The sequence below is a fragment of the Dendrobates tinctorius genome, unplaced genomic scaffold (genome assembly GCF_039654945.1).
Source record: "Dendrobates tinctorius isolate UK_male_01 unplaced genomic scaffold, ASM3965494v1 ptg000099l, whole genome shotgun sequence".
NCBI lineage: Eukaryota > Metazoa > Chordata > Amphibia > Anura > Dendrobatidae > Dendrobates > Dendrobates tinctorius.
Window position 1 is genome coordinate 7,413,842 of NW_027361767.1, and position 21,621 is coordinate 7,435,462.

Consider the following 21,621-nt stretch of genomic DNA (forward strand, 5'->3'; position numbering starts at 1 on the left):
TTACATTTTAAAAATTACACAAAGGAAAACTGATCTATGCAAAATTTTGGGCACCCTTGGAGATTTGTGTGCTCAGATACCTTTGACCAAGGTTTCAAACCCTAATTAGCTAGGGTTAGGGTTATGACTTGTTCACTATCATCGTTAGTAAAGTCCAGGTGATACAAATTTCCCAGCTTAAGGCTGTGTGCACACGTTGCAGATTCTGCTGTGGAGTTTTCCACGCAGATTTTGCTAAATCTGCAGGTAAAATGTCCTGCGTTTTACCTGCAGATTTAGTGCAGTTTTTGTGCGGATTTCCCCTACAGTTTTACTCCTGCGGATTTCTATAATGGAGCAGATGTAAAACTGCAGCAGAACTGCACAAAAGAAGTGACATGCTGCAGTTTTAAATCCGCACCAAATCTGCGCGGAAAAATCCGCAGCATGTGCACAGCGGTTTTTGTTTTACATAGCCTTAAATGGTACTGTACATCACTTGCAGTTCTGCAGGGCCAAATCTGCTGCAGAACTGCAGAAGAATTCGCACCGTGTGCACACACCCTTATAGGAACCCAGCCTCCTCTAACCTTGTGCGAAAAAAAAAAGCAGCCATGGGTTCTTCTTAGCAGCTGCTGATCACTGTGAAAATAAATATGGTGGAGGCGCACAAAGCAGGAGAAGCCTATAAGAAACTAGCAGAGGGTTTTCAAGTTGCCCTTTCTTCAGTTTGTAATTAAGAAATGTCAGTTACAACAGGAACAGTGGAGATCAAGATAAGGTCTGGAAGACCAAGTAAAATTTTCATGAGAGCTGCTCATAGGATTGCTAGAGAGGCAAATCAAAACCCCCGCTTGACTGCAAAAGACCTTCAGAAAGGTTTAGCAGACTCTGGAGTTGAGGTGCATTGTCCTACTGTTCAGAGACACCTGAACAAATGTGGCCATCATGGAAGAAAACCTCTCCTGCATTATCACCAAAAAAATTCAGCATCAGAAGTATGCTAAAGAACATCTAAAGAAGTCTGATGCTTTTAGGAAACAAGTTCGGTGGACCGAAGAGGTTAAAAGAGAAGTCTTTGGCCACAATGTGTGTGTTGAAAAAAGCGGGCAGAATTTTAGGAAAATAGCATCTCGCCAACCATTAAGGATGGCAGTGGATCCATCATGCTTTGGGGTTGTATTGCAGCCAAAGGCATGGAGAACATTTCACAGGAAGAGGGAAGAATGGATTCAATGAAATTTCAACAAATTCTTGATGCAAACATAACACCATGTGTAAAAAAGATGGAGATGAAAAGAGGATGGCTTCTACAAATGGAGAATGATCCTAAACACACGACAAAATCCACAATAGACGACCTCAAAAGGCGCAAGCTGAAGGTTTTACAATGGCCCTCACAGTCCCCTGACCTGAACATCATTGCACATCTGCTGCTAGACCTCAAAATAAGAGCGAATGCAAGACGACCCAGGAATCTCACAGACCTGGAGGAATTCTCCAAGGAAAAATGGATGAAAATCCCTCATACAAGAATTGAAAGACTCTTGTCTGGCTACAAAAAGTGTTTACAAGCGGTGATACTTTCAAAATGTGTCATCTGTAACTTTTGGCCTTTTTGACTTTGTCCAGGGGTGCTAATACTTTTACATGTCACTGTACACTCATGTCCCCTATTATCTTGGTCTCACTGTTGCTAATGACCCCTCTAATCACAAATTTACTTACCGTACATTAATATCCCCTATTGCCCCGAGCTCACTTTTGTGCATGTCCTCTACATCTTTGTATGTACTGTAACTCATCTTCTCCACCTCTGTACTTTAATACAACTTTTTTACAGCTTTTTTAACCCCTTCACGACCAGAGGTATTTTTGTTTTTGCGATTTCATTTTTCGCTCCCCTTCTTTCCAGAGCCATAATTTTTTTTTATTTTTCAGTCAATATGGCCATGTGAGGGCTTATTATTTGTGGGACAAGTTGTACTTCTGAAAGTTGGTTTTTAACATATCATGTACTGTATATATCAGCTGGCATGTGCCTGGAAAGGTGCAGGCTCACCCATTGAGCCCGCACCAGAAAGGGGGAGTCCGACATCAGCGTACTATTACACCCAATATCGGAAAGGGGTTAAATTAGTTTCTGATTTAAATGTACTTTTTTCTTTTATTTTTTGCAATGTTTTATTTTCTTATCACATTTAGTTTTAAAAAGAAAAAGATAGAAATCTTGGAATTGTCACGCTGGCCACTGGGGCTTTTTTTTTAGACTATTCTTGGTGTTACAAGAAACAGCACACATATATTAGCAGCAATTGTCAACAAGGAGAAAATGAGTCATGCTGTATCTCAAAATATATAAGTATTTTATTTTGGGCAAATATACCACATAAAACAATTTTATATATGCGGAGGATAAGTTCATCCGAGTCACCAGCCTCAGAAATCGCAGGTTAGCAGCAGCTCAGATTAGAGACCAGGTCAATGCCACACAGAGTTCTAGCAGCAGACACATCTCTACAACAACTGTTAAGAGGAGACTTTGTGCAGCAGGCCTTCATGGTAAAATAGCTGCTGGAAACCACTGCTAAGGGCAGGCAACAAGCAGAAGAGACTTGTTTGGGCTAAAGAACACAAAGAATGGACATTAGACCAGTGGAAATCTGTGCTTTGGTCTGATGAGTCCACATTTGAGATCTTTGGTTCTAACCTCCGTGTCTTTGTGTGACGCAGAAAAGGTGAACGGATGGACTCTACATGCCTGGTTCCCACTGTGAAGCATGGAGGAGGAGGTGTGATGGTGTGGGGGTGCTTTGCTGGTGACACTGTTGGGGATTTATTCAAAATTGAAGGCATACTGAACCAGCATGGCTACCACAGCATCTTGCAGCGGAATGCTATTCCATCCGGTTTGCGTTTAGTTGGACCATCATTTATTTTTCAACAGGACAATGACCCTAAACACACCTCCAGGCTGTGTAAGGGCTATTTGACCAGGAAGGAGAGTGATGGGGTGCTACGCCAGATGACCTGGCCTCCACAGTCACCAGACCTGAACCCAATCGAGATGGTTTGGGGTGAGCTGGACTGCAGAGTGAAGGCAAAAGGGCCAACAAGTGCTAAGCATCTCTGGGAACTGTTGGAAGACCATTTCCGGTGACTACCTCTTGAAGCTCATCAAGAGAATGCCAAGAGTGTGCAAAGCAGTAATCAAAGCAAAAGGAGGCTACTTTGAAGAACCTAGAATATAAGACATATTTTCAGTTGTTTCACACTTTTTTGTTAATTATATAATTCCACATGTGATATTTCATAGTTTTGATGCCTTCAGAGTGAATCTACAATTTTCATAGTCATGAAAATAAAGAAAACTCTTTGAATGAGAAGGTGTGTCCAAACTTTTGGTCTGTACTGTATGTAAAAGGCAATGCTCATACTAGTTGTAACCAAGAGGCAGGGAGAAACCATAGTCTACCCACATGTATTGGGACTAGATTAATCCACCCACAAAGGTTGCATAAATAACAAAAGTGAGACCTTGCTATATCTTCTATACTAAACCAAGCAAAAAACTGTGCAAACTATTAATATGTAAAAGGTTAATTACCCATGTTGACAAGAGCTCCTGTCCACAGCGTGACCGCAGACCCGACACACGTTTCGCGAGTATAACTCTTGCTTACTCAAACAGGGGACTTAAAAACAGATTTTTCGATCACGCCGAAGACACTCGGTTAGCACCCGAGAATGCTCGGATAACAAATTATCCCTGCACGTTCGCTCATCACTAGTTACCAGTCATTGCAATCCTGCCTCTGCTAATTAAAAGTCTGATGAAAATTATTCCTTAAAGGATAAACAAGTATGAGTCTTAAAAATCCCCACTGACCACTGTGACAATTTGCAAGATTACAATTGATTTTTTTTTTTTTTTAAATTGTCAAAAATCTTTAAAAAATACTTGTAACCCATTTACTTCATTTAATCAATAGGTCATTTTCTGATGATAATGGAATTGGCTAAGTAGTGGTGCGCTACCGCTTCGCTGATTCCTTTCTCTATTGTCTACCCACTCAACTCCTGAGTGTATTCTCTTCTGGTGCCGTTTTCCATTTTTAAGGTGAAGCTTGTCTACCATTCCCAATTTCCTACTGTACCGCCTGAGCGGCACATGAATCATATCATAATGGTATACAATACTGTTGCTTTTCATATACTAAGCCCTGAGATAATTCACCTTAATAGTGAGTGCTACTCACCCCCACTTGCTAGCTAGCTTCGGTGCAGGAGGAATTTCTGTGTTAACTGTGTTTCTGACCCTTTCTGGCATGAAAGCACTTCCTCTTATGCTCTAAGAAATGCAACAACCAGGGAAGTGCTTTTGTTCCTGACCCCCCCCCCCACATTGCCCTTTAATACAGCCATGTCACCAGCACCTTAACTCCAAGGACCTAAGACAAAAACCCTTGCTTTTACTGGCGGAATAAGCACTATTGTTCATCAGCAGCTATCTTCTTGTTGATGCTGTCAGATTATCTTGACCTTTCTATTATTTCTTTGCAATGTCCTTTATCTAACCACTTGTATTTTTTCTTGTCTCCGTAGTATTTGTGGCATTCAGCATCTGGAAAGAGCAGGCAATAATCTCACCCTCTTCGACTCATTATACTTCTGCATTGTCACTTTCTCCACTGTGGGCTTTGGAGACGTGACTCCCAAGATCTGGCCGTCTCAGCTCCTGGTGGTCATCATGATCTGCGTTGCTCTAATAGTGCTACCCATACAGGTGACTGTCTATGTTCGCTGTCTTATTCTGTCTTTTTTTTTTCATCTTTCTATGTGAAGCTCTCTGAGTTTCGGAGAGAAGCGCCGATCAGCCTGTGATGACACTTGTCATTAGAGGAGATGACAGATGTGGGTGCCGTGAAAGAATGGCACGGAGCGCCATCAGCACTTTCATACAATTAACCCCGGCAGCTTCATGGGAAAGCTGTAATTACCGTCAAGTGCTCTGCCGGATGGATCAAACCCTTTATAGTGATTGTCACTAGGTCACTGTGTTCTGGGACCAATCTTTTATTTGTTTTTTTAAATGGGCACTTTTTTTTTTGGAAAGTGCTTAATGTATCATTTGGGCTGTAACAATAACAATAAAGGAACTTATTCTTCTAAATTCTACATTTCGTAATGGCGCATTATAGTAATATAATAGAGAGCGGGCACCCAGCTAGTCACACAATGCTTCAAGCCAAAAATGACTGCACACAATTAAGTACATAAAGCCAAATCTAGTTGAGCAAAAAGATCCCTAGGGCCCCGGTCTAGTGGCCACGTCCATAGTCCAGGCTAACGGACCAGAGCTAGGGCCAACCACCTCTTCAAATTAGGAGGCCCTTGCCATGGCATGCGTGTGACATGCTGCAAAGTTATGAGATTGCGGGGGCCTACTAATCAAAAGAAGCACCGGTAGGTAGAAGGAGTTTGCAGAACTTTGGTTCGAAAGCCAAGGACTACCGACGTGCAGGACCAGGGTGAACTCTACATCTAAATTTATCGAAATCTCAAAGTTTATATTCTGCTGACAACACTCCTTTCAGAGCTTCTCATAAACTTTATGGACCCTCACATGGGTTTTGAAGCTAGTGGGGGTTGACCTGTCTGAGGGGCCACCAGGTGTCCAGATTCTCCCCTACATGGGTGTCCAAACCTTCAAGGCCTAGGCTGTCGATCCACAGGCCAGGCGTGGGTCATCTGCTGACCACCCCAGAAGTCCAGACCTGATGCACAGGGTCTTAAAAGTGAGACCTTGCAAGGCACCGCCATGATCCCCGGGCTGGTAAACCTGGTATTGATAGCTACCTAGAAGGTAAGAAACTCGTCCCTGTTGACTGCCAGGGAAGTCGCGCTTTCATTATCTCAGCTTCGCTCACAGGAAGGTAATCAATTAATTATATGTACCCAAATTGGTGCCATTAAAAATACAACTGATTCGGCAAAAAAGAACCCTCAAAAATGTAAATAAAACCCCTAAGGTCGACATAGTCAAACTAGGACTTAAAGTGAACCTGTCTGCAGCTTTTTGCTACAGTGCCTTACGAAAGTATTCGGCCCCCTGGAACTTTTCAACCTTTTCCCACATATCATTCTTCAAACAAGGATACCAAATGTAAATTTTTGGTGAAGAATCAACAACAAGTGGGACACAGTTGTGAAGTTGAACGAAATTTATTGGTTATTTTAAATTTTTGTGGAAAGTCAAAAACTGAAAAGTGGGGCATGCAATATTATTCAGCCCCTTTACTTTCAGTGCAGCAAACTCACTCCAGAAGTTCATTGTGGATCTGAATGATCCAATGTTGTCCTAAATGACTAATGATGATAAATATAATCCACCTGTGTTTAATCAAGTCCCCGTATAAATGCACCTGCTCTGTGATAGTCTCAGGGTTCTGTTTTAAGCACAGAGAGCATCATGAATACCAAGGAACACAACAGGAAGGTCTGTGATACTGTGGTGGAGAAGTGTAAAGCCCGATTTGGATACAAAATGATTTCCAAAACTTTAAACATCCCAAGGAGCACTGTGCAAGCAATCATATTGAAATGGAAGGAGTATCATACCACTGCAAATCTACCAAGACCCATCCGTCCCTCGAAACAGCTGAGGTGGGACAGTCTTTTCATAGGACAACAATCAGTCGTACACTGCACAAATCTAGCCTTTATGGAAGAGTGGCAAGAAGAAAGCCATTTCTCAAAGATATCCATAAAAAGTGTTGTTTAAAGTTTGCAACAAGCCACCTGAGAGACACACCAAACATGTGGAAGAAGGTGCTCTGGTCAGATGAAACCAAAATCGAACCTTTTTGGCAACAATGGCAAACGATATGTTTGGCGTAAAGGCAACACAGCTCATCACCCTGAACACACCATCCCCATTGTCAAACATGGTGGTGGCAGCATCATGGTTTGGGCCTGCTTTTCTTCATCAGGGACAGTGAAGATGGTTAAAATTAATGGGAAGATGGATGGAGCCAAATACAAGACCATTCTTGAAGAAAACCTGTTGGAGTCTGCAAAAGACCTGAGACTGGGACGGAGATTTGTCTTCCAACAAGACAATGATCCCAAACATAAAGCAAAATCTACAATGGAATGGTTCACAAATAAACATATCCAGGTGTTAGAATGGCCAAGTCATAGTCCAGACCTGAATCCAATCGAAAATCTGTGGAAAGAGCTGAAAACTGCTGTTCACAAACGATCTCCACCAAACCACACTGAGCTCGAGCTGTTTGCCAAAAAAGAATGGGCAAGAATTTCAGTCTCTCGATGTACAAAACTGATAGAGACATACCCCAAGCGACTTGCAGCTGTAATCGCAGCAAAAGGTGGCGCAACAAAGTATTAAGTTAAACGGGCGGAATAATATTGCACGCCCCACTTTTCAGTGTTTGAATTTCCACAAAAATTTAAAATAACCAATAAATTTCGCTCAACTTCACAATTGTGTCCCATTTGTTGTTGATTCTTCACCAAAAATTTACATTTGGTATCTTTATGTTTGACGCATGATATGTGGGAAAAGGTTGAAAAGTTCCAGGGGGCCGAATACTTTTGCAAGGCACTGTATGTCATTTGAAAGCAACTTAATATTGTGGCTGAAGGCTGATTCCAGTGATGTGTTACATACTGGGCTGTGTTTTGCTATTTCAATGGCAGCAGTGTTTTATCAGCAGGAGATTATCACTACAGGACTAGGTGTCTCGTCTCTCCTGGTCCAACCACGCCCCCCAGCACTGATACACGCAAAGCAGCCAATCCGTGATCAGGGAGGGGTTATATAAGGCTCAGCATTCTTGGGCTCTGCTTGATCTGCCGCAGAGAAAACTGTGATTGTATCAAAATGACAACAAGCAGACCACCAAGTAACACATCGCTGGAATCAGGGCCTCAGCACCTAAACCATTATGCTCTCAGACTACAGCAAAACCTTATGACATATTTCCTTTTCAGTGTGTGGCTATCTTTTAACCGCCATACAAAACTCCACATCCCCTATAAAAACTTTGTCCCCGATTTATTTAGACTGGCATTTTGTAAACCAGTCTTAATGAGGGGCGTGCAGAAATAAGAGGCACCAAATTCATTTAGAGGCACACGCCACATAATGAATTCTGCCTATCTTATCAGAGACTGGAGTAACATTTCTGGCACAAGAAAGTCAACCACTGTTGATACATTTGACGGGTGGGTGTAGCGACAAATTATCCAGCCTTCGGTTTTTCCCTATACCCACCCACTTTGCTGCCCGAAACTGGTGGGAAAACGCCAACATTAGTAAAATAGTTGCGCAGCTCAACGTTGCGCAACTATTTTACAACTTTTCAAAGTGTTTTACACCCCCTTCCCCGATTTGCATTTTGATGTTTTCGCCATCTCCTGTTTCACAGCGCTTGCTTGCTCAGAGCAACCACTGCCTGAACTCATCCCGCGTGTCTGTGCTGGCACACTAACACTGCCTGATCCGGGTTGCGCACACTTGGTGTCAGTGCAGATGCACAGTCTCGGCGGGTGGGTTCTTCTCTCTGACTTCTCTTTGAAACCACCTCTGCTGTATAAATGTAGCGAGCGTCTGCCGCAGAGAGGAGTCGGGGAGGAGAATTCATAAGCCAGCTTTGTGCACACCTGTACTGACACTGTGTGCGCATGGCCAGGCTCAGGCAGTGTCAGTGCGCACGTGCAGGCAGCAATTGCTCTGGGCAAAAGAGCTCTGTCAATCAGAGGCAGGGAAGACCACTAAATGCAAATTGAGGGGCCCAGGGTACATAGAAGCCCCCTAATTTGCATTTTAATTAAAAGTAACTTTCTCAGTCACTATATGTACAGTATTAGTGTGAGTTTTGTGCATTTTGAGGTGGCAGGCTCCATTTAAATGATAATTATTTTCCTGCAGTCACCACCAGGGGGAGCTTTGGCGCTGACTGCATACTGATTTATCATGGTTTTCTTGTATACACAGTATGCAGTGAGCTCCCCCTAGTGGTGGCTGCATGTAGATAGAATATTATCCAATAAATCTGTTAGGCCCAGAATTCTGGACCTTGTAAAGTTACAAACAAGTGACTATTCGCTTTAAATCTTACACCGGGGACAATCTGTAAAATGAGAAAACAAAACATAAAGTAATTGAAAACATCTCATTATAAGTCTTCACAATGGTCCTTTGTGTTCTCCCCGAGGCTCGCGGCTGTTCACACCAGCTTTCATGCCTGATGCCAGTGTATTATGTTGATGTGTTATTGTTATGATGAGAACTATAATACCCAACATCTACAGATGGCCGATGTGTGGTATTCATGGTGCTGCGGGAACATCTCCCTGGAAACAGTTTTACTTTTTAACACTATTGTTTTTTTTTCCATAATAAGCAAATACTTTAATTACTTTGATCATAAATTATAATTTTAGTAACACCCCAAACTGCCCGTGAATTACCCTCTACCACTGACCCTCTACCACGACAGTGTCATCCTGCTACATTAATGAATCTATGCCTTCTTCAGAGCTGTCACACTTTTCTTTGTGAACTTCCTCACTAGTGCCCTGCCTGTGTCTTTCTCATTTTCACGTACTTTAAAGGCAAGATTTTACCCCCAAACTATTTATATGCACTTGTAGCTCTTTCAAAGACAAGTTCACCAATACCTTTACATGGATAGTCTGTTTCTGAGAAATTAGCATTTGAATTGCTATGCAAATGAGTCTGAAGAACTATGGTAGATCTGAAGCTTGGGTCACTCCAGCTCTATTCCCCGCTCAATGCCGTCTCCTTCTACTTGACTAACAGTGTCTATGCTGTGTGACTTCATGCAAAGGAGTCATCAGGCATGCAGAAGGAGGTGGAGCTGGGCGGGACATAGAGCTGGAGTGACAGGGGTTCTCGGACCTGCAATACCTCTACATCCTCATTTGCACATCAACCTGAATGCTGATTACTCTGTAACGGAGGAACGGACTCTCCATGTAAAGGTATTGCTGAACTTGTCTTTGAAAGACCTACATTTGCATAGAAATACAGGGTGGGCCATTTATATGCATACACCTGGGTGGGCCATTTATAAAGTTGGATCCAAAATGGCCGACTTCAAAATGGCCGCTATGGCCACCACCCATCTTGAAGAGTTTTCCCCCCTCCCATATACTAATATGCCACAAACAGGAAGTTGATATCACCAACCTTTCCCATTTTATTTAGGTGTATCCATATAAATGGCCCACCCTGTACTAAAGGGGTGTAATCCTTCTGACAGATTCCCCTACATGTCCTTAGACGTATCCATAGGTCCTGCCAATTTTGTATGCACAGAAGCTATGCGCGCATGATCGTTGCCATGTGTTCAGCTAACATGATAGCTGCCACCCGACTCTCACTGCCAGGAGCGGTGCCCACACCGCTACCAGCAGTTTAGCCCCATAAATGTGCAATCAATATCGATCACAGCATTTAGAAGGCATCATTGCGAGGGCTCAACTTTTGCCATGGTGACCCGAGGTCATCATGACAACATCCTGGTCACCAGACTAGCAAGTTTGTTAGACCATGCTAAAAGCATAGACTAACAAGCTTGCGTGAGAGCAGAACTGACAGTTTAGAAAACACTGCAATGCTTTATAACAGCGATCAGGCTGCTGAAAGTGAAAGTCCCATAGAGGGACTAAGTGAAAATTAAAAAAATAAATAAAAACAATTGCAAAATATATTTTTTTTAAAAAATCACAAAATAATAATAACAAAAAAAATAAAAATATCTTGTACCCATAAATAAGTATTTTTATGTAAAAAAAAAACAAAAAAAAACGAATAAAGTATACACATTTAGATTCACCGTGCCTGGAATGACTGAACCTATAAAACTTTCTCACTAGTTAATCCCTTCAGTGAACAGAGTAAAAAAAATAAAAAGCAAGGCAAAAATTCTGCAAAAAAAGAAGCCGCCACACAGTTCCATCAGTGGAAAAATAAAAAGATATAGCTCTCAGAATACGGCGAAAAAAAAATAATTATTTTTTCTATAAAATAGATTTTATTGTGTAAAAGCGTCAAAACATAAAAAAAAGATAGAACTTTGGTATCCCTGTAAAAAAACAAAAAATCTGACCAGCACCTCCACGTAGTGTGAACAGGTGCAAGCTGCAATGACTGCATAACATACAAAAAAAAGAGGGCACATCAGCACTCTGGAAGGACCAAAATATATGCAAACACGAGGTCTAAACGACATTGTTGCTGAATAAAATGTACTAATAAAAAGAAGTACTTACAAAAATGAAGGTTCTTTGCGCATAAATTGGCCAATTCACGTGTGCCCATCAACCACGGCAAGGTGACACTTCTCTGATGGGTCCTATCATCGTAAACATGCCTCTCTCAGGTTATAAACCTACAATTTTAAGTGGACAGATGGGAACCAGCACTAATTAAAAGCACCCTTGAGCTGATGGGAGGAGTGCAGAGCTCCCAGCCCACAAGATCCCAACTCAGTTGGGATGGTAGTTCCACTGCCCCCCCCCCCCCCCGTAGCAGGCGATACCCACTGTCTCCCAACTTTTGGTTGTCCCACATAATTTGTATCTCTCTCCAGTATAGTTTGTAGTCTCAGTCTATGTTCCTTCATATGACGGATACCACGACAATAGCACGTGTATCCAGCTCCAGCCAGCAACTCCCCCCATTTCCTTATCAGGGTCCTAAATATCCCAATCCTGCCTCCCTGGAATTGAACCTGGCAATGGGGAACACTTCTCCCCCGCCCTCCCAAAGCTATCTGTGCATTGGTGGAGGTATGTTCCTGATGCTGAGCCCATCACCTGGCACTGCTAGTTAGCCCTCTTGTGGTAACAGTTCCACTGGGTCCGTTATCCGCATCCACATAATGGGACTAGTGGCTGGGAGAACAATGGCGTGAGGCCCCTGAGACATTAACGAGAGTAAAGGAATGATTGCTTTACCAGATTACCAATCTTGTGTCTGGCCTTATGTATGCATAAAATCCAGCCCGCACGTCTTCCTCTGCTAACTGAATGTAAACATAGATTCCAGAGGCTGAACACATTCCCCAAGAGATTTGTCCCCTTAAACTGACGAGCAGGCAAATCTCTAATAAACCACAACAATAAAACTGATGTAAACAGTGCTCCGTGCTGGAAAAAGTCTGCATCCCTTAGAGTCGTGGATTCCCCTCTATGTGCATTGTTCCAATAGTCTTTAGTCCAAGGCCAGCTCCCCACAGGGGTATTGCCACGTTCATCAGAAATTGTGTGACAAATTTTGTTGCCATTTTTGCCCATTATGAAAATATAAATTCTGGGGCTAAAACAACATTTTTGTAATAAAAATGTAATTATTTTTTTCTTCACAGCCCAATGGTTTAAAATTCTGTGAAACACTCGTGGTGTCAATATGATCACTGCACCCCTAGATGAATTCATTGAGAGATGTACTTTGTAAAATGGGGTCACTTTTGGGGGCTTTTGCTTTTCTGGCACCTCAGGGACTCTTCCAGCGGGTCATGGCACCTGCAAACCATAACAGTAAAATCTGCACTATAATATGGCGCTTCTTCCCTGAGCATTGCGCTGTGCCTCAAAAGTAGTTTCCGATTACATGTAGAGTATTGGCGCACTCAGGAGAAATTGCACAATAAGCTGAGAGGGCCATTTTTTTCCTATTAACCCAAAGAAAAATTTAAAATGTGGGACTAAAAGAACATATTAGCGGTAAAAATGAAATTACTCTTTCCTTACCGCCTAATGGTGCAAATTTCTGTGAGGCACATATGGTGTCAACATGTTCACTGCACCTCTAGATCTACTAATTGAGAATTTTGGTTTGTAAGATGGGGTTACTTATGGGGGGGAGTTCTGTTCTGGTATGCACAGACCATTCCAGCAAAATCGGTACTTAAATATGACGCGCCTTCCTTTCTGGGCATTGCACTGTGCCTCCAAAATAGTTTTCGACCACATATGGGTTATCAGTTTACTCAGAAGAAATTGCATAACAAATTGTATGGTCCATTTTCTCCAGCTACTGGTGGGGAACCTGAAAAATTTAGGGCAAAATAATTTTTCCATTTTCACAGTTCAACGTTATAAACTTCTGTGAAGCACCTGGAGGTTCAAGGTGCTCACTACGCATCTAGATACATTCTTTGAGGGGTCTAGTTTCCAAAATGGGGTCACTTGTCAGGGGTTTCCACTGTTTAGGCACATCAGGGGCTCTCCAAACACGCCATGGCATCTGCTCTCGATTCCAGCCATTTTTGGGTTCAAAAAGTCAAACGGTGCTCCTTCCCTTCCGAACCCTGCCGTGCGCCAAAATGGTAGTTTTCCCCCCACATTTGGGGTATTAATGTACTCAGGAAACATTGCATAACAAATTTTGGGGTCCATTTTCTTCTGTTACCCTTGTGAAAATAAAAAAAAAATTGAGGCTAAAGTAAAATTTTTGTGAAAAAAAGTTAAATGTTCTTTTTTTTTTTCCCTTCCTCGTTGCATTAATTCCTGTGAAGCACTTGAAGGGTTAATGAACTTCTTGAATGTGGTTTTGAGGGCTTTAAGGGGTGCAGTTTTTACAATGGTGTCTTTTGGGTGTTTTCTGACATGTAGGCGTCTCAAATGTGATGTGGTCCCTAAAATGTTATTTATTAGCTATTTTGTGTGACACAGTTCTGGTTTTCTGGTGTATGTGCCTGCATTCCCTCCTTCATTTTAGCCATTGGTGAGGGTCTCAGCACCCAGCCTGGATCCCTCTGCTGTGAAATGATATTGGAAAGTGAAGTTCCTGCCGCTCCTGTTTATCCCCATCATACTGTTACCCGTCTGCTGACTCTGATGTCCCTAACATGGCCATGTCTCTGTGCTTTAGTTCGAGCAGCTTGTGTTCCTCTGGATGGAGAGACAGAAGTCCGGAGGCAACTACAGCCGGTACCGCGCACAGACGGAGAAACATGTGGTGCTTTGTGTCAGTTCCCTAAAAATAGATCTTCTCATGGATTTTCTTAATGAATTCTACGCGCATCCCCGACTTCAGGTGAGGAATGAGAATGTGTCCTGGGCAAGGGTGCGACTAGAAATTCACATGTAGACCGGATCCAAAATCGAATAGTACAAATACAAATAAAATCCTCCCAAACTCCAATATAATCTGAATTTGGCTGCAGCCTGCTTTATTTGGTAGTGGAATAAGATGTCCCAACGGTCCCTTCATTGTTTACATAGACACAGCACCAGACATACAGTCAGGTCTGTACTTGGTACAGAAGTCCATTTACTGGACCTGGGACTGAGTTTCAGTACCAGGAACGGCCAATATGCCTGGAATTGGTGCACGCAGGAGCACTGAAGCCAAGGTCTTATAGGTGGTCTTTAGAAATTGCTTCCTTACAGTACCACACCTATCCATAGGCTGTGACTGGTACTGCAGCTTAGCTCAGTTGAAGTGACTGGAACTGAACTGCAATGCCAACCATAACCTGTTCACAGGAGTGGCACTGTTTTCAGGAAAAAGCAGCCAGGACTCCAGCGAAATAAACGGGAAGTTGCACTTTAGCCTTTTCATTGTTTACAGAGGCAAAGCACAATACATACAGCTGTGACTGTACCTGGTAGCGCAGTTTAAGTTACCCATGTACATGAGATAGCTGTCAGACAAACTTTAGTTACGCTGCCAGACTTCCCCCATACACAGGAGTGGTTCTGTGTTCTCTATCAAAGAGCTGCTGCCAGACTCCTGCATGCTTTCCCTACTCCTGCGCTTCTCCCCGACTCCTGTGCGTCCCCCCGACTCCTGTGCGTCCCCTGACTCCTGTGCATCCCCCGATTCGTGTACATCTCCCAAGTTCTTTGCCTCTCCCCAACTCTTGTGCATCCCTCCTGACTCCTGCCCGTCCTCCAGGTTCCTGCACATTCCCCCAACTCCTATACGTCCTCCAAACTCCTACACGTCCCCCCTCGACTCCTGTGCACCCTTGACTCCTGTGCATCTCTGACTCCTGTGCCTTTCATGAGTCCTGAGCTTCCCCCGCCTCCTGTGCATCCCCTCTAACTCCTGTCTGTATCCCGTGTTCTGTTACTTCCCCCCGACTCCTGCTCATTCCCCCAACTCCTACGCGTCCCCTTGGCTCCTGTGAGTCCCCCAGACTCCTGCACGTATCCCAGACTCTCCCGGAACACAAAAGGATCAGCCACTAGAATTCAGCTGGATGGATTCTTCTTCTCTTGGGAGGCCCCCATATACATTTCACCAATATTGACTGGTTTGGACGATTTTAGTCTAGTGTCTATGGGGGCCTTTAGTCTCATAGTGGAATGAGTCGCAGTACCAGACTTAGTCATAAATGTGGATGAGCCACAGTTTGGACTCTTTCAGATGTCCATGATGATCGCTCCCATGTCGAATCACAATGCACGGACTGGTTGCCGATCATCTGACCCGAGCATGACAACTTCATAGAAAGATATGAAGCAGTCATTTTTGGGTCTGCAGATGTGTGACCAGTCCATTAGTTACGATCCGACATCGGAACGATTATCACAAACATCTGAAGCCCTAGTTGTATAAATTAAGAAGTGTTGCTTTACTTGCAGGGGTATTACTGCTCCTTTACTGTGTGATGGTCATGATCATGGGAACCCAGTGATCAAACTGATGAAGTTGTATGGGATTTGAAAAAAATTGCTATTTTTTTCCCAAAAACAGTATTGCACCTGTTGAGTGGTTGTATTGGGTATTGCAGCTTAGCTCCATGGAAATGGATAAGGCTGAGCTTCAACCCATGGGCCGATGTACTGCTAATTGCAGCAGACCACGTGGCTACTATGAGGCCCGTGAGTTGGAGGTGCCCAGTGCTGAGCAGATCCTCATCCTCCTGGCATCTTGATCTCAATGGTTCCTGCATCCTCAGGATGGTGGAGGAAGGAACCCATGGCTCCCTGCTCCACCATACAGCTGTATGTCTGAGTCTCTGTGCACATCACATCACTAGATGTCGCCTGCTGCTTGGAGCTTGAATCCACTTCTTGCACAGAGTGGAGCAGCGCATTGGTGGAATGGGATGAGGCGAGTAGTTTTTTTTTTATTTTGCCATTATTCTGTGTGTGGGACTGTGGAGCTCCATGATTTTTGTGCTCGCCCCTGTAAGTGGAACTGTTTTTGGAAGAAAAACAGCCATATTTTTGCAAAGTAGGACAGAAGTCTTGGAAAAACTCATATTCCATTAAGTTTAACTTCAAGAACTTTCCAAATGATGATTGATCATTAAAAAAAACATCCATTATTGTGGATAATGTGCACATCCCTCATGTCATGCAGGATCATTACGTCGTCCTCCTGTGTCCCACTGAAATGGATCTGCCAGTAAGAAGAGTCTTACAGATTCCCCTGTGGTCCCAGCGTGTTATCTACCTGCAGGGCTCCGCACTGAAGGATCAGGATCTCATGAGAGCCAAGTACGTCTTATAGTAAATATCCGTTATGGAACTTTCCGCCCCCTTGTGAGGACTCATTATCTTTATGAAATTTTTACCTAATTATTACTGCTGGAGATTAATAATAAATCTCAGCAGGAGATGTCTCAGTGGGGCGGAGGGGTAGAGGTGCAGTGCACATTTCTGTGATGATTCATTTCTTAGTCGTCGTGTCACTCGGACCCCAGTTTTCTGCTGCAGAGTCCCACATCCTCTGTACACTCACAGAGTTAAATGATAGAATTCTGTTTCGGTTCAGCCACCACTAGGGGGAGCATAGGAGCTTGCTGCATACAACTTACACATTTTCCTAAAGGGAACCTGATTGACCCTGTAAACCTCTTTTACCATCTCCCGTGACCTGAAAAGATCTTTCAAAACTTAGATCCTTTAGTTTAAAGGCTAAAGTCAACACATGGTGTATATCTTAGGAAATAAGGTGTGTGTAGAACGTCTACCCATGTTTGAGCAGAGTGACCAATTTTGGTCTGTGCGTTCGTCGGTCTGTTGACCTAGAACCTAGCACAGGTGCATGCACAGACCAGCTAGACTTCACGCTGCCCTTGGCCTGGTGTGGTCTGGTCTTCCGTGGCAGCTGGTCTTCACCTCTGCACACTGCATCCTGGGTGTCATTTAGAGCACACAACTTCACATCATGGGTCCTAGTAGACTCAAGAGGCCCCCAGATGCCGGGCTGAGGTTGCAAGGTTGAGGTTGCAGATGCCAGGTTGAGATTGGTCTTCAGAAGCAAAGACCGTCTTCAATGGAAGCCCAGATTAGACGCTGGACTAAGGTAGTGCAAATTGTATTTTTTAGGCTCACCTAGTTACGTGGATCCACTAAGCCTCAGGTCCGGGTGGGCCCATGAATTTAAGGCAATGGTGTAGCAGGTAGGACAGCACGTGTGGAGTGAGGACTTGGAACACTAGAGACTACAGGAGGACAGGTGCAGAGAGGAAAGTCTGAAGCAACGAAGGCAGCAAGTATGTAGGGTCACAAAGCAGATGCAGACCGGGAGATGATGGAGGAGCTCAGCAAACAGGACTAGGAGTCTTAATAGCAAGACACAAGTGTGTGTCTAAGTGGGACTTAATAGGCCCGGGCAGATGATGTAATAGAAGCACAATGGGCCACTTGTAAAACTTGATGTGGAGCACAGCAGAGGGCAGTGGCCACAGGGGAAGGAGTTGAAGCCCTGCCAAGCTGAGCTAGATGTGTAACAGAATTTCTTATCTCAAGAGCAGACCGAGATTAATTGCTTTGCACCACACTTGATTTCGTGTAACCCATGGATGGCCTAGCACTGACATAGCCTCACCTGGGGCCAATGGTTTAGTTTATAGGTCTAACCCTGTATAAAAATAACCTGGAAAAGTCAAAGTGAATTGTTGGCGTGCTACTTGGTACCTATTCCCCGGAATCACATGTAGCCCCCTCTTGCTACACCTTGCTCCCCCCATATTGTTGGTTAAATACTCATCAATAAGCAGAGCAGTCTTAGTGAATATTGACCAGGGCACTTCTACATTACTGATACACCCACTGGACACTTAAGCTTTCATTTGCATATAGTTTTGTAAAGCACTTTAAGGTATGCGTGTTACAACTGACTGTTGGATATAACTTTAGAAAGATCTCTTATGGTCGGAAGATAAGGAGTAAATGCTGCTGACAGATTACGAGTGATATATACAGTATGCAGGACGCTCCGAAGCGCCCCCTAGGGGTGACTGCAATCAGGCAGGATTTTATTGTTTGAAGTGTATAAAGAGAAGCAAGGAGTTTTGAAGCTCTGTGACTGAAAAACTTACCTCTAAGGTCTCTTGTTTATAAGGTGCACTGGCAGTAATGTCTGCCTGTATGTAGAGAAGAAGCCTGTTTTCCCTTATCAGCACTCATCAGTGCAATAGCAAATATTTCTGATCACCACGAGAAAGAGACCAGTTTCCAGCTCTGTTTCCTAATCCTCTGTATTCATAACCTATGACATCTATAACCAATTACTAACACCCTCTCCTGTTTATTTTTGCTTCTCCCCTCTTTCCCCGTTCTTCTCCACCATTTTTTTTCTCTACCTTTCACACTCTTATAGAATTGATGACGCAGAAGCCTGCTTCATTCTCAGCAATCGCTTTGAAACCGACCGCATCGCAGCTGTACGTCTGAGAGGGTTTGGGGATGGATACTACTATATTGTTATCATAGAGATTTTTGGCTATTAATCATCACAGTGACACGGAAGATGCTACGAACCAGGGAAGTTATAATGTGCTCATTGTAGAGGCGAGGAAGCAAAACATCTTACAAATAGGAGCCTGTACATAGGGGGTAGTATTATAGTAGTTATATTCTTGTACATAGGGGGTAGTATTATAGTAGTTATATTCTTGTACATAGGAGCAGTATTATAGTAGTTATATTCTTGTACATAGGAGCAGTATTATAGTAGTTATATTCTTGTACATAGGGGCAGTATTATAGTAGTTATATTCTTGTACATAGGAGCAGTATTATAGTAGTTATATTCTTGTCCATAGGAGCAGTATTATAGTAGTTATATTCTTGTACATAGGGAGCAGTATTATTGTAGTTATATTCTTGTACACAGGAGCAGTATTATAGTAGCTATATTCTTGTACATAGGAGCAGTATTATAGTATTTATATTCTTGTACATAGGAGCAGTATTATTGTAGTTATATTCTTGTACACAGGAGCAGTATTATAGTAGCTATATTCTTGTACATAGGAGCAGTATTATAGTAGTTATATTCTTGTACATAGGGGCAGTATTATAGTAGTTATATTCTTGTATATAGGGGCAGTATTATAGTAGCTATATTCTTGTATATAGGAGCATTATTATAGTAGTTATATTCTTGTACATAGGAGCAGTATTATAGTAGTTATATTCTTGCACATAGGAGCAGTATTATAGTAGTTATGGTCTTGTACATAGGGGGCAGTATTATAGTAGCTATATTCTTGTACATAGGAGCAGTATTATAGTAGTTATATTCTTGTACATAGGGGGCAGTATTATAGTAGTTATTTTCTTGTACCTAGGAGCAGTATTATAGTAGTTATATTCTTGTACATAGGAGCAGTATTATAGTAGATATATTCTTGTACTTAGGACAGTATTATAGTAGTTATTTTCTTGTACATAGGAGCAGTATTATAGTAGTTATATTTTTGTACATAGGAGCAGTATTATAGTAGTTATATTCTTGTACATAGGAGCAGTATTATAGTAGTCATATTCTTGTACATAGGAGCAGTATTATAGTAGGTATATTATTGTACATAGGACAGTATTATAGTAGCTATATTCTTGTACACAGGAGCAGTATTATAGTAGCTATATTCTTGTACATAAGAGCAGTGTTATAGTAGTTATGTTCTTGTACATAGGAGCAGTATTATAGTAGTTATATTCTTGTATATAGGGGCAGTATTATAGTAGTTATATTCTTCTACATAGGGGCAGCATTATAGTAGCTATATTCTTGTACATAGGAGCAGTATTATAGTAGTTATATTCTTGTACATAGGAGCAGTATTATAGTAGTTATATTCTTGCTAATTACGCTTGCAAAATGCTAGTTTTTCCACGGGAAAATCGCGCGATTTTAAAAAGCGATTTTCCGCGGTATGGAATTCCGGAACTCTCTTGGTAATTTCCGCGAGAGTTCCGCTACGTGTGAACTTAGCCTTATAGTAGTTATATTCTTGTACATAGGAGCAGTATTATAGTAGTTATATTCTTGCACATAGGAGCAGTATTATAGTAGTTATGGTCTTGTACATAGGGGGCAGTATTATAGTAGCTATATTCTTGTACATAGGAGCAGTATTATAGTAGTTATATTCTTGTACATAGGGGGCAGTATTATAGTAGTTATTTTCTTGTACCTAGGAGCAGTATTATAGTAGTTATATTCCTGTACATAGGAGCAGTATTATAGTAGATATATTCTTGTACTTAGGACAGTATTATAGTAGCTATATTCTTGTACACAGGAGCAGTATTATAGTAGTTATATTCTTGTACATAGGGGCAGTATTATAGTAGTTATTTTCTTGTACATAGGAGCAGTATTATAGTAGTTATATTTTTGTACATAGGAGCAGTATTATAGTAGTTATATTCTTGTACATAGGAGCAGTATTATAGTAGTCATATTCTTGTACATAGGAGCAGTATTATAGTAGGTATATTATTGTACATAGGACAGTATTATAGTAGCTATATTCTTGTACACAGGAGCAGTATTATAGTAGCTATATTCTTGTACATAAGAGCAGTGTTATAGTAGTTATGTTCTTGTACATAGGAGCAGTATTATAGTAGTTATATTCTTGTATATAGGGGCAGTATTATAGTAGTTATATTCTTCTACATAGGGGCAGCATTATAGTAGCTATATTCTTGTACATAGGAGCAGTATTATAGTAGTTATATTCTTGTACATAGGAGCAGTATTATAGTAGTTATATTCTTGCTAATTACGCTTGCAAAATGCTAGTTTTTCCACGGGAAAATCGCGCGATTTTAAAAAGCGATTTTCCGCGGTATGGAATTCCGGAACTCTCTTGGTAATTTCCGCGAGAGTTCCGCTACGTGTGAACTTAGCCTTATAGTAGTTATATTCTTGTACATAGGAGCAGTATTATAGTAGCTTTATTCTTGTACATAGGAGCAGTATTATAGTAGCTATATTCTTGTACATAGGACCGTATTATAGTAGTTATGTTCTTGTACCTACAGTTGTGGCCAAAAGTATTGACACTCCTGCAATTATGTCAGATTATACTCAGTTTCTTCCTGAAAATGATTGCTTACACAAATTCTTTGTTATTATTATCTTCATTTATTTTGTCTTAAATGGAAAAGCACAAAAAGAATTGTCCTAAAGCCAAATTGGATATAATTCCACACCAAACATAAAAAAAAGAGGGTGGACAAAAGTACTGGCACTGTTCGAAAAATCATGTGATGCTTCTCTAATTTGTGTAATTAACAGCACCTGTAACTTACCTGTGGCACCTAACAGGTGTTGGCAATAACTAAATCACACTTGCAGCCAGTTGACATGGATTAAAGTTGACT

General features: G+C 42.0%; 1 protein-coding gene across 8 annotated transcripts in view; it reads left to right on the top strand.

Moving 5' to 3' along the window:
* QTRT1 (queuine tRNA-ribosyltransferase catalytic subunit 1) overlaps positions 1 to 21,621 on the top strand; it is a 353,595-nt gene that overhangs the window by 223,004 nt on the left and 108,970 nt on the right. For all 8 annotated transcript variants that reach the window (XR_012234469.1, XR_012234470.1, XM_073587543.1 and 5 more), the window contains exons 11-14: positions 4,585 to 4,765; positions 13,910 to 14,074; positions 16,355 to 16,491; positions 18,602 to 18,665. Coding sequence is in view for 6 of the 8 variants with exons in the window: in XM_073587543.1 (XP_073443644.1) it covers positions 4,585 to 4,765; positions 13,910 to 14,074; positions 16,355 to 16,491; positions 18,602 to 18,665 (547 nt within the window). In the remaining 2 variants the exon portion in view is untranslated. The remainder of the gene's footprint in view (positions 1 to 4,584; positions 4,766 to 13,909; positions 14,075 to 16,354; positions 16,492 to 18,601; positions 18,666 to 21,621) is intronic.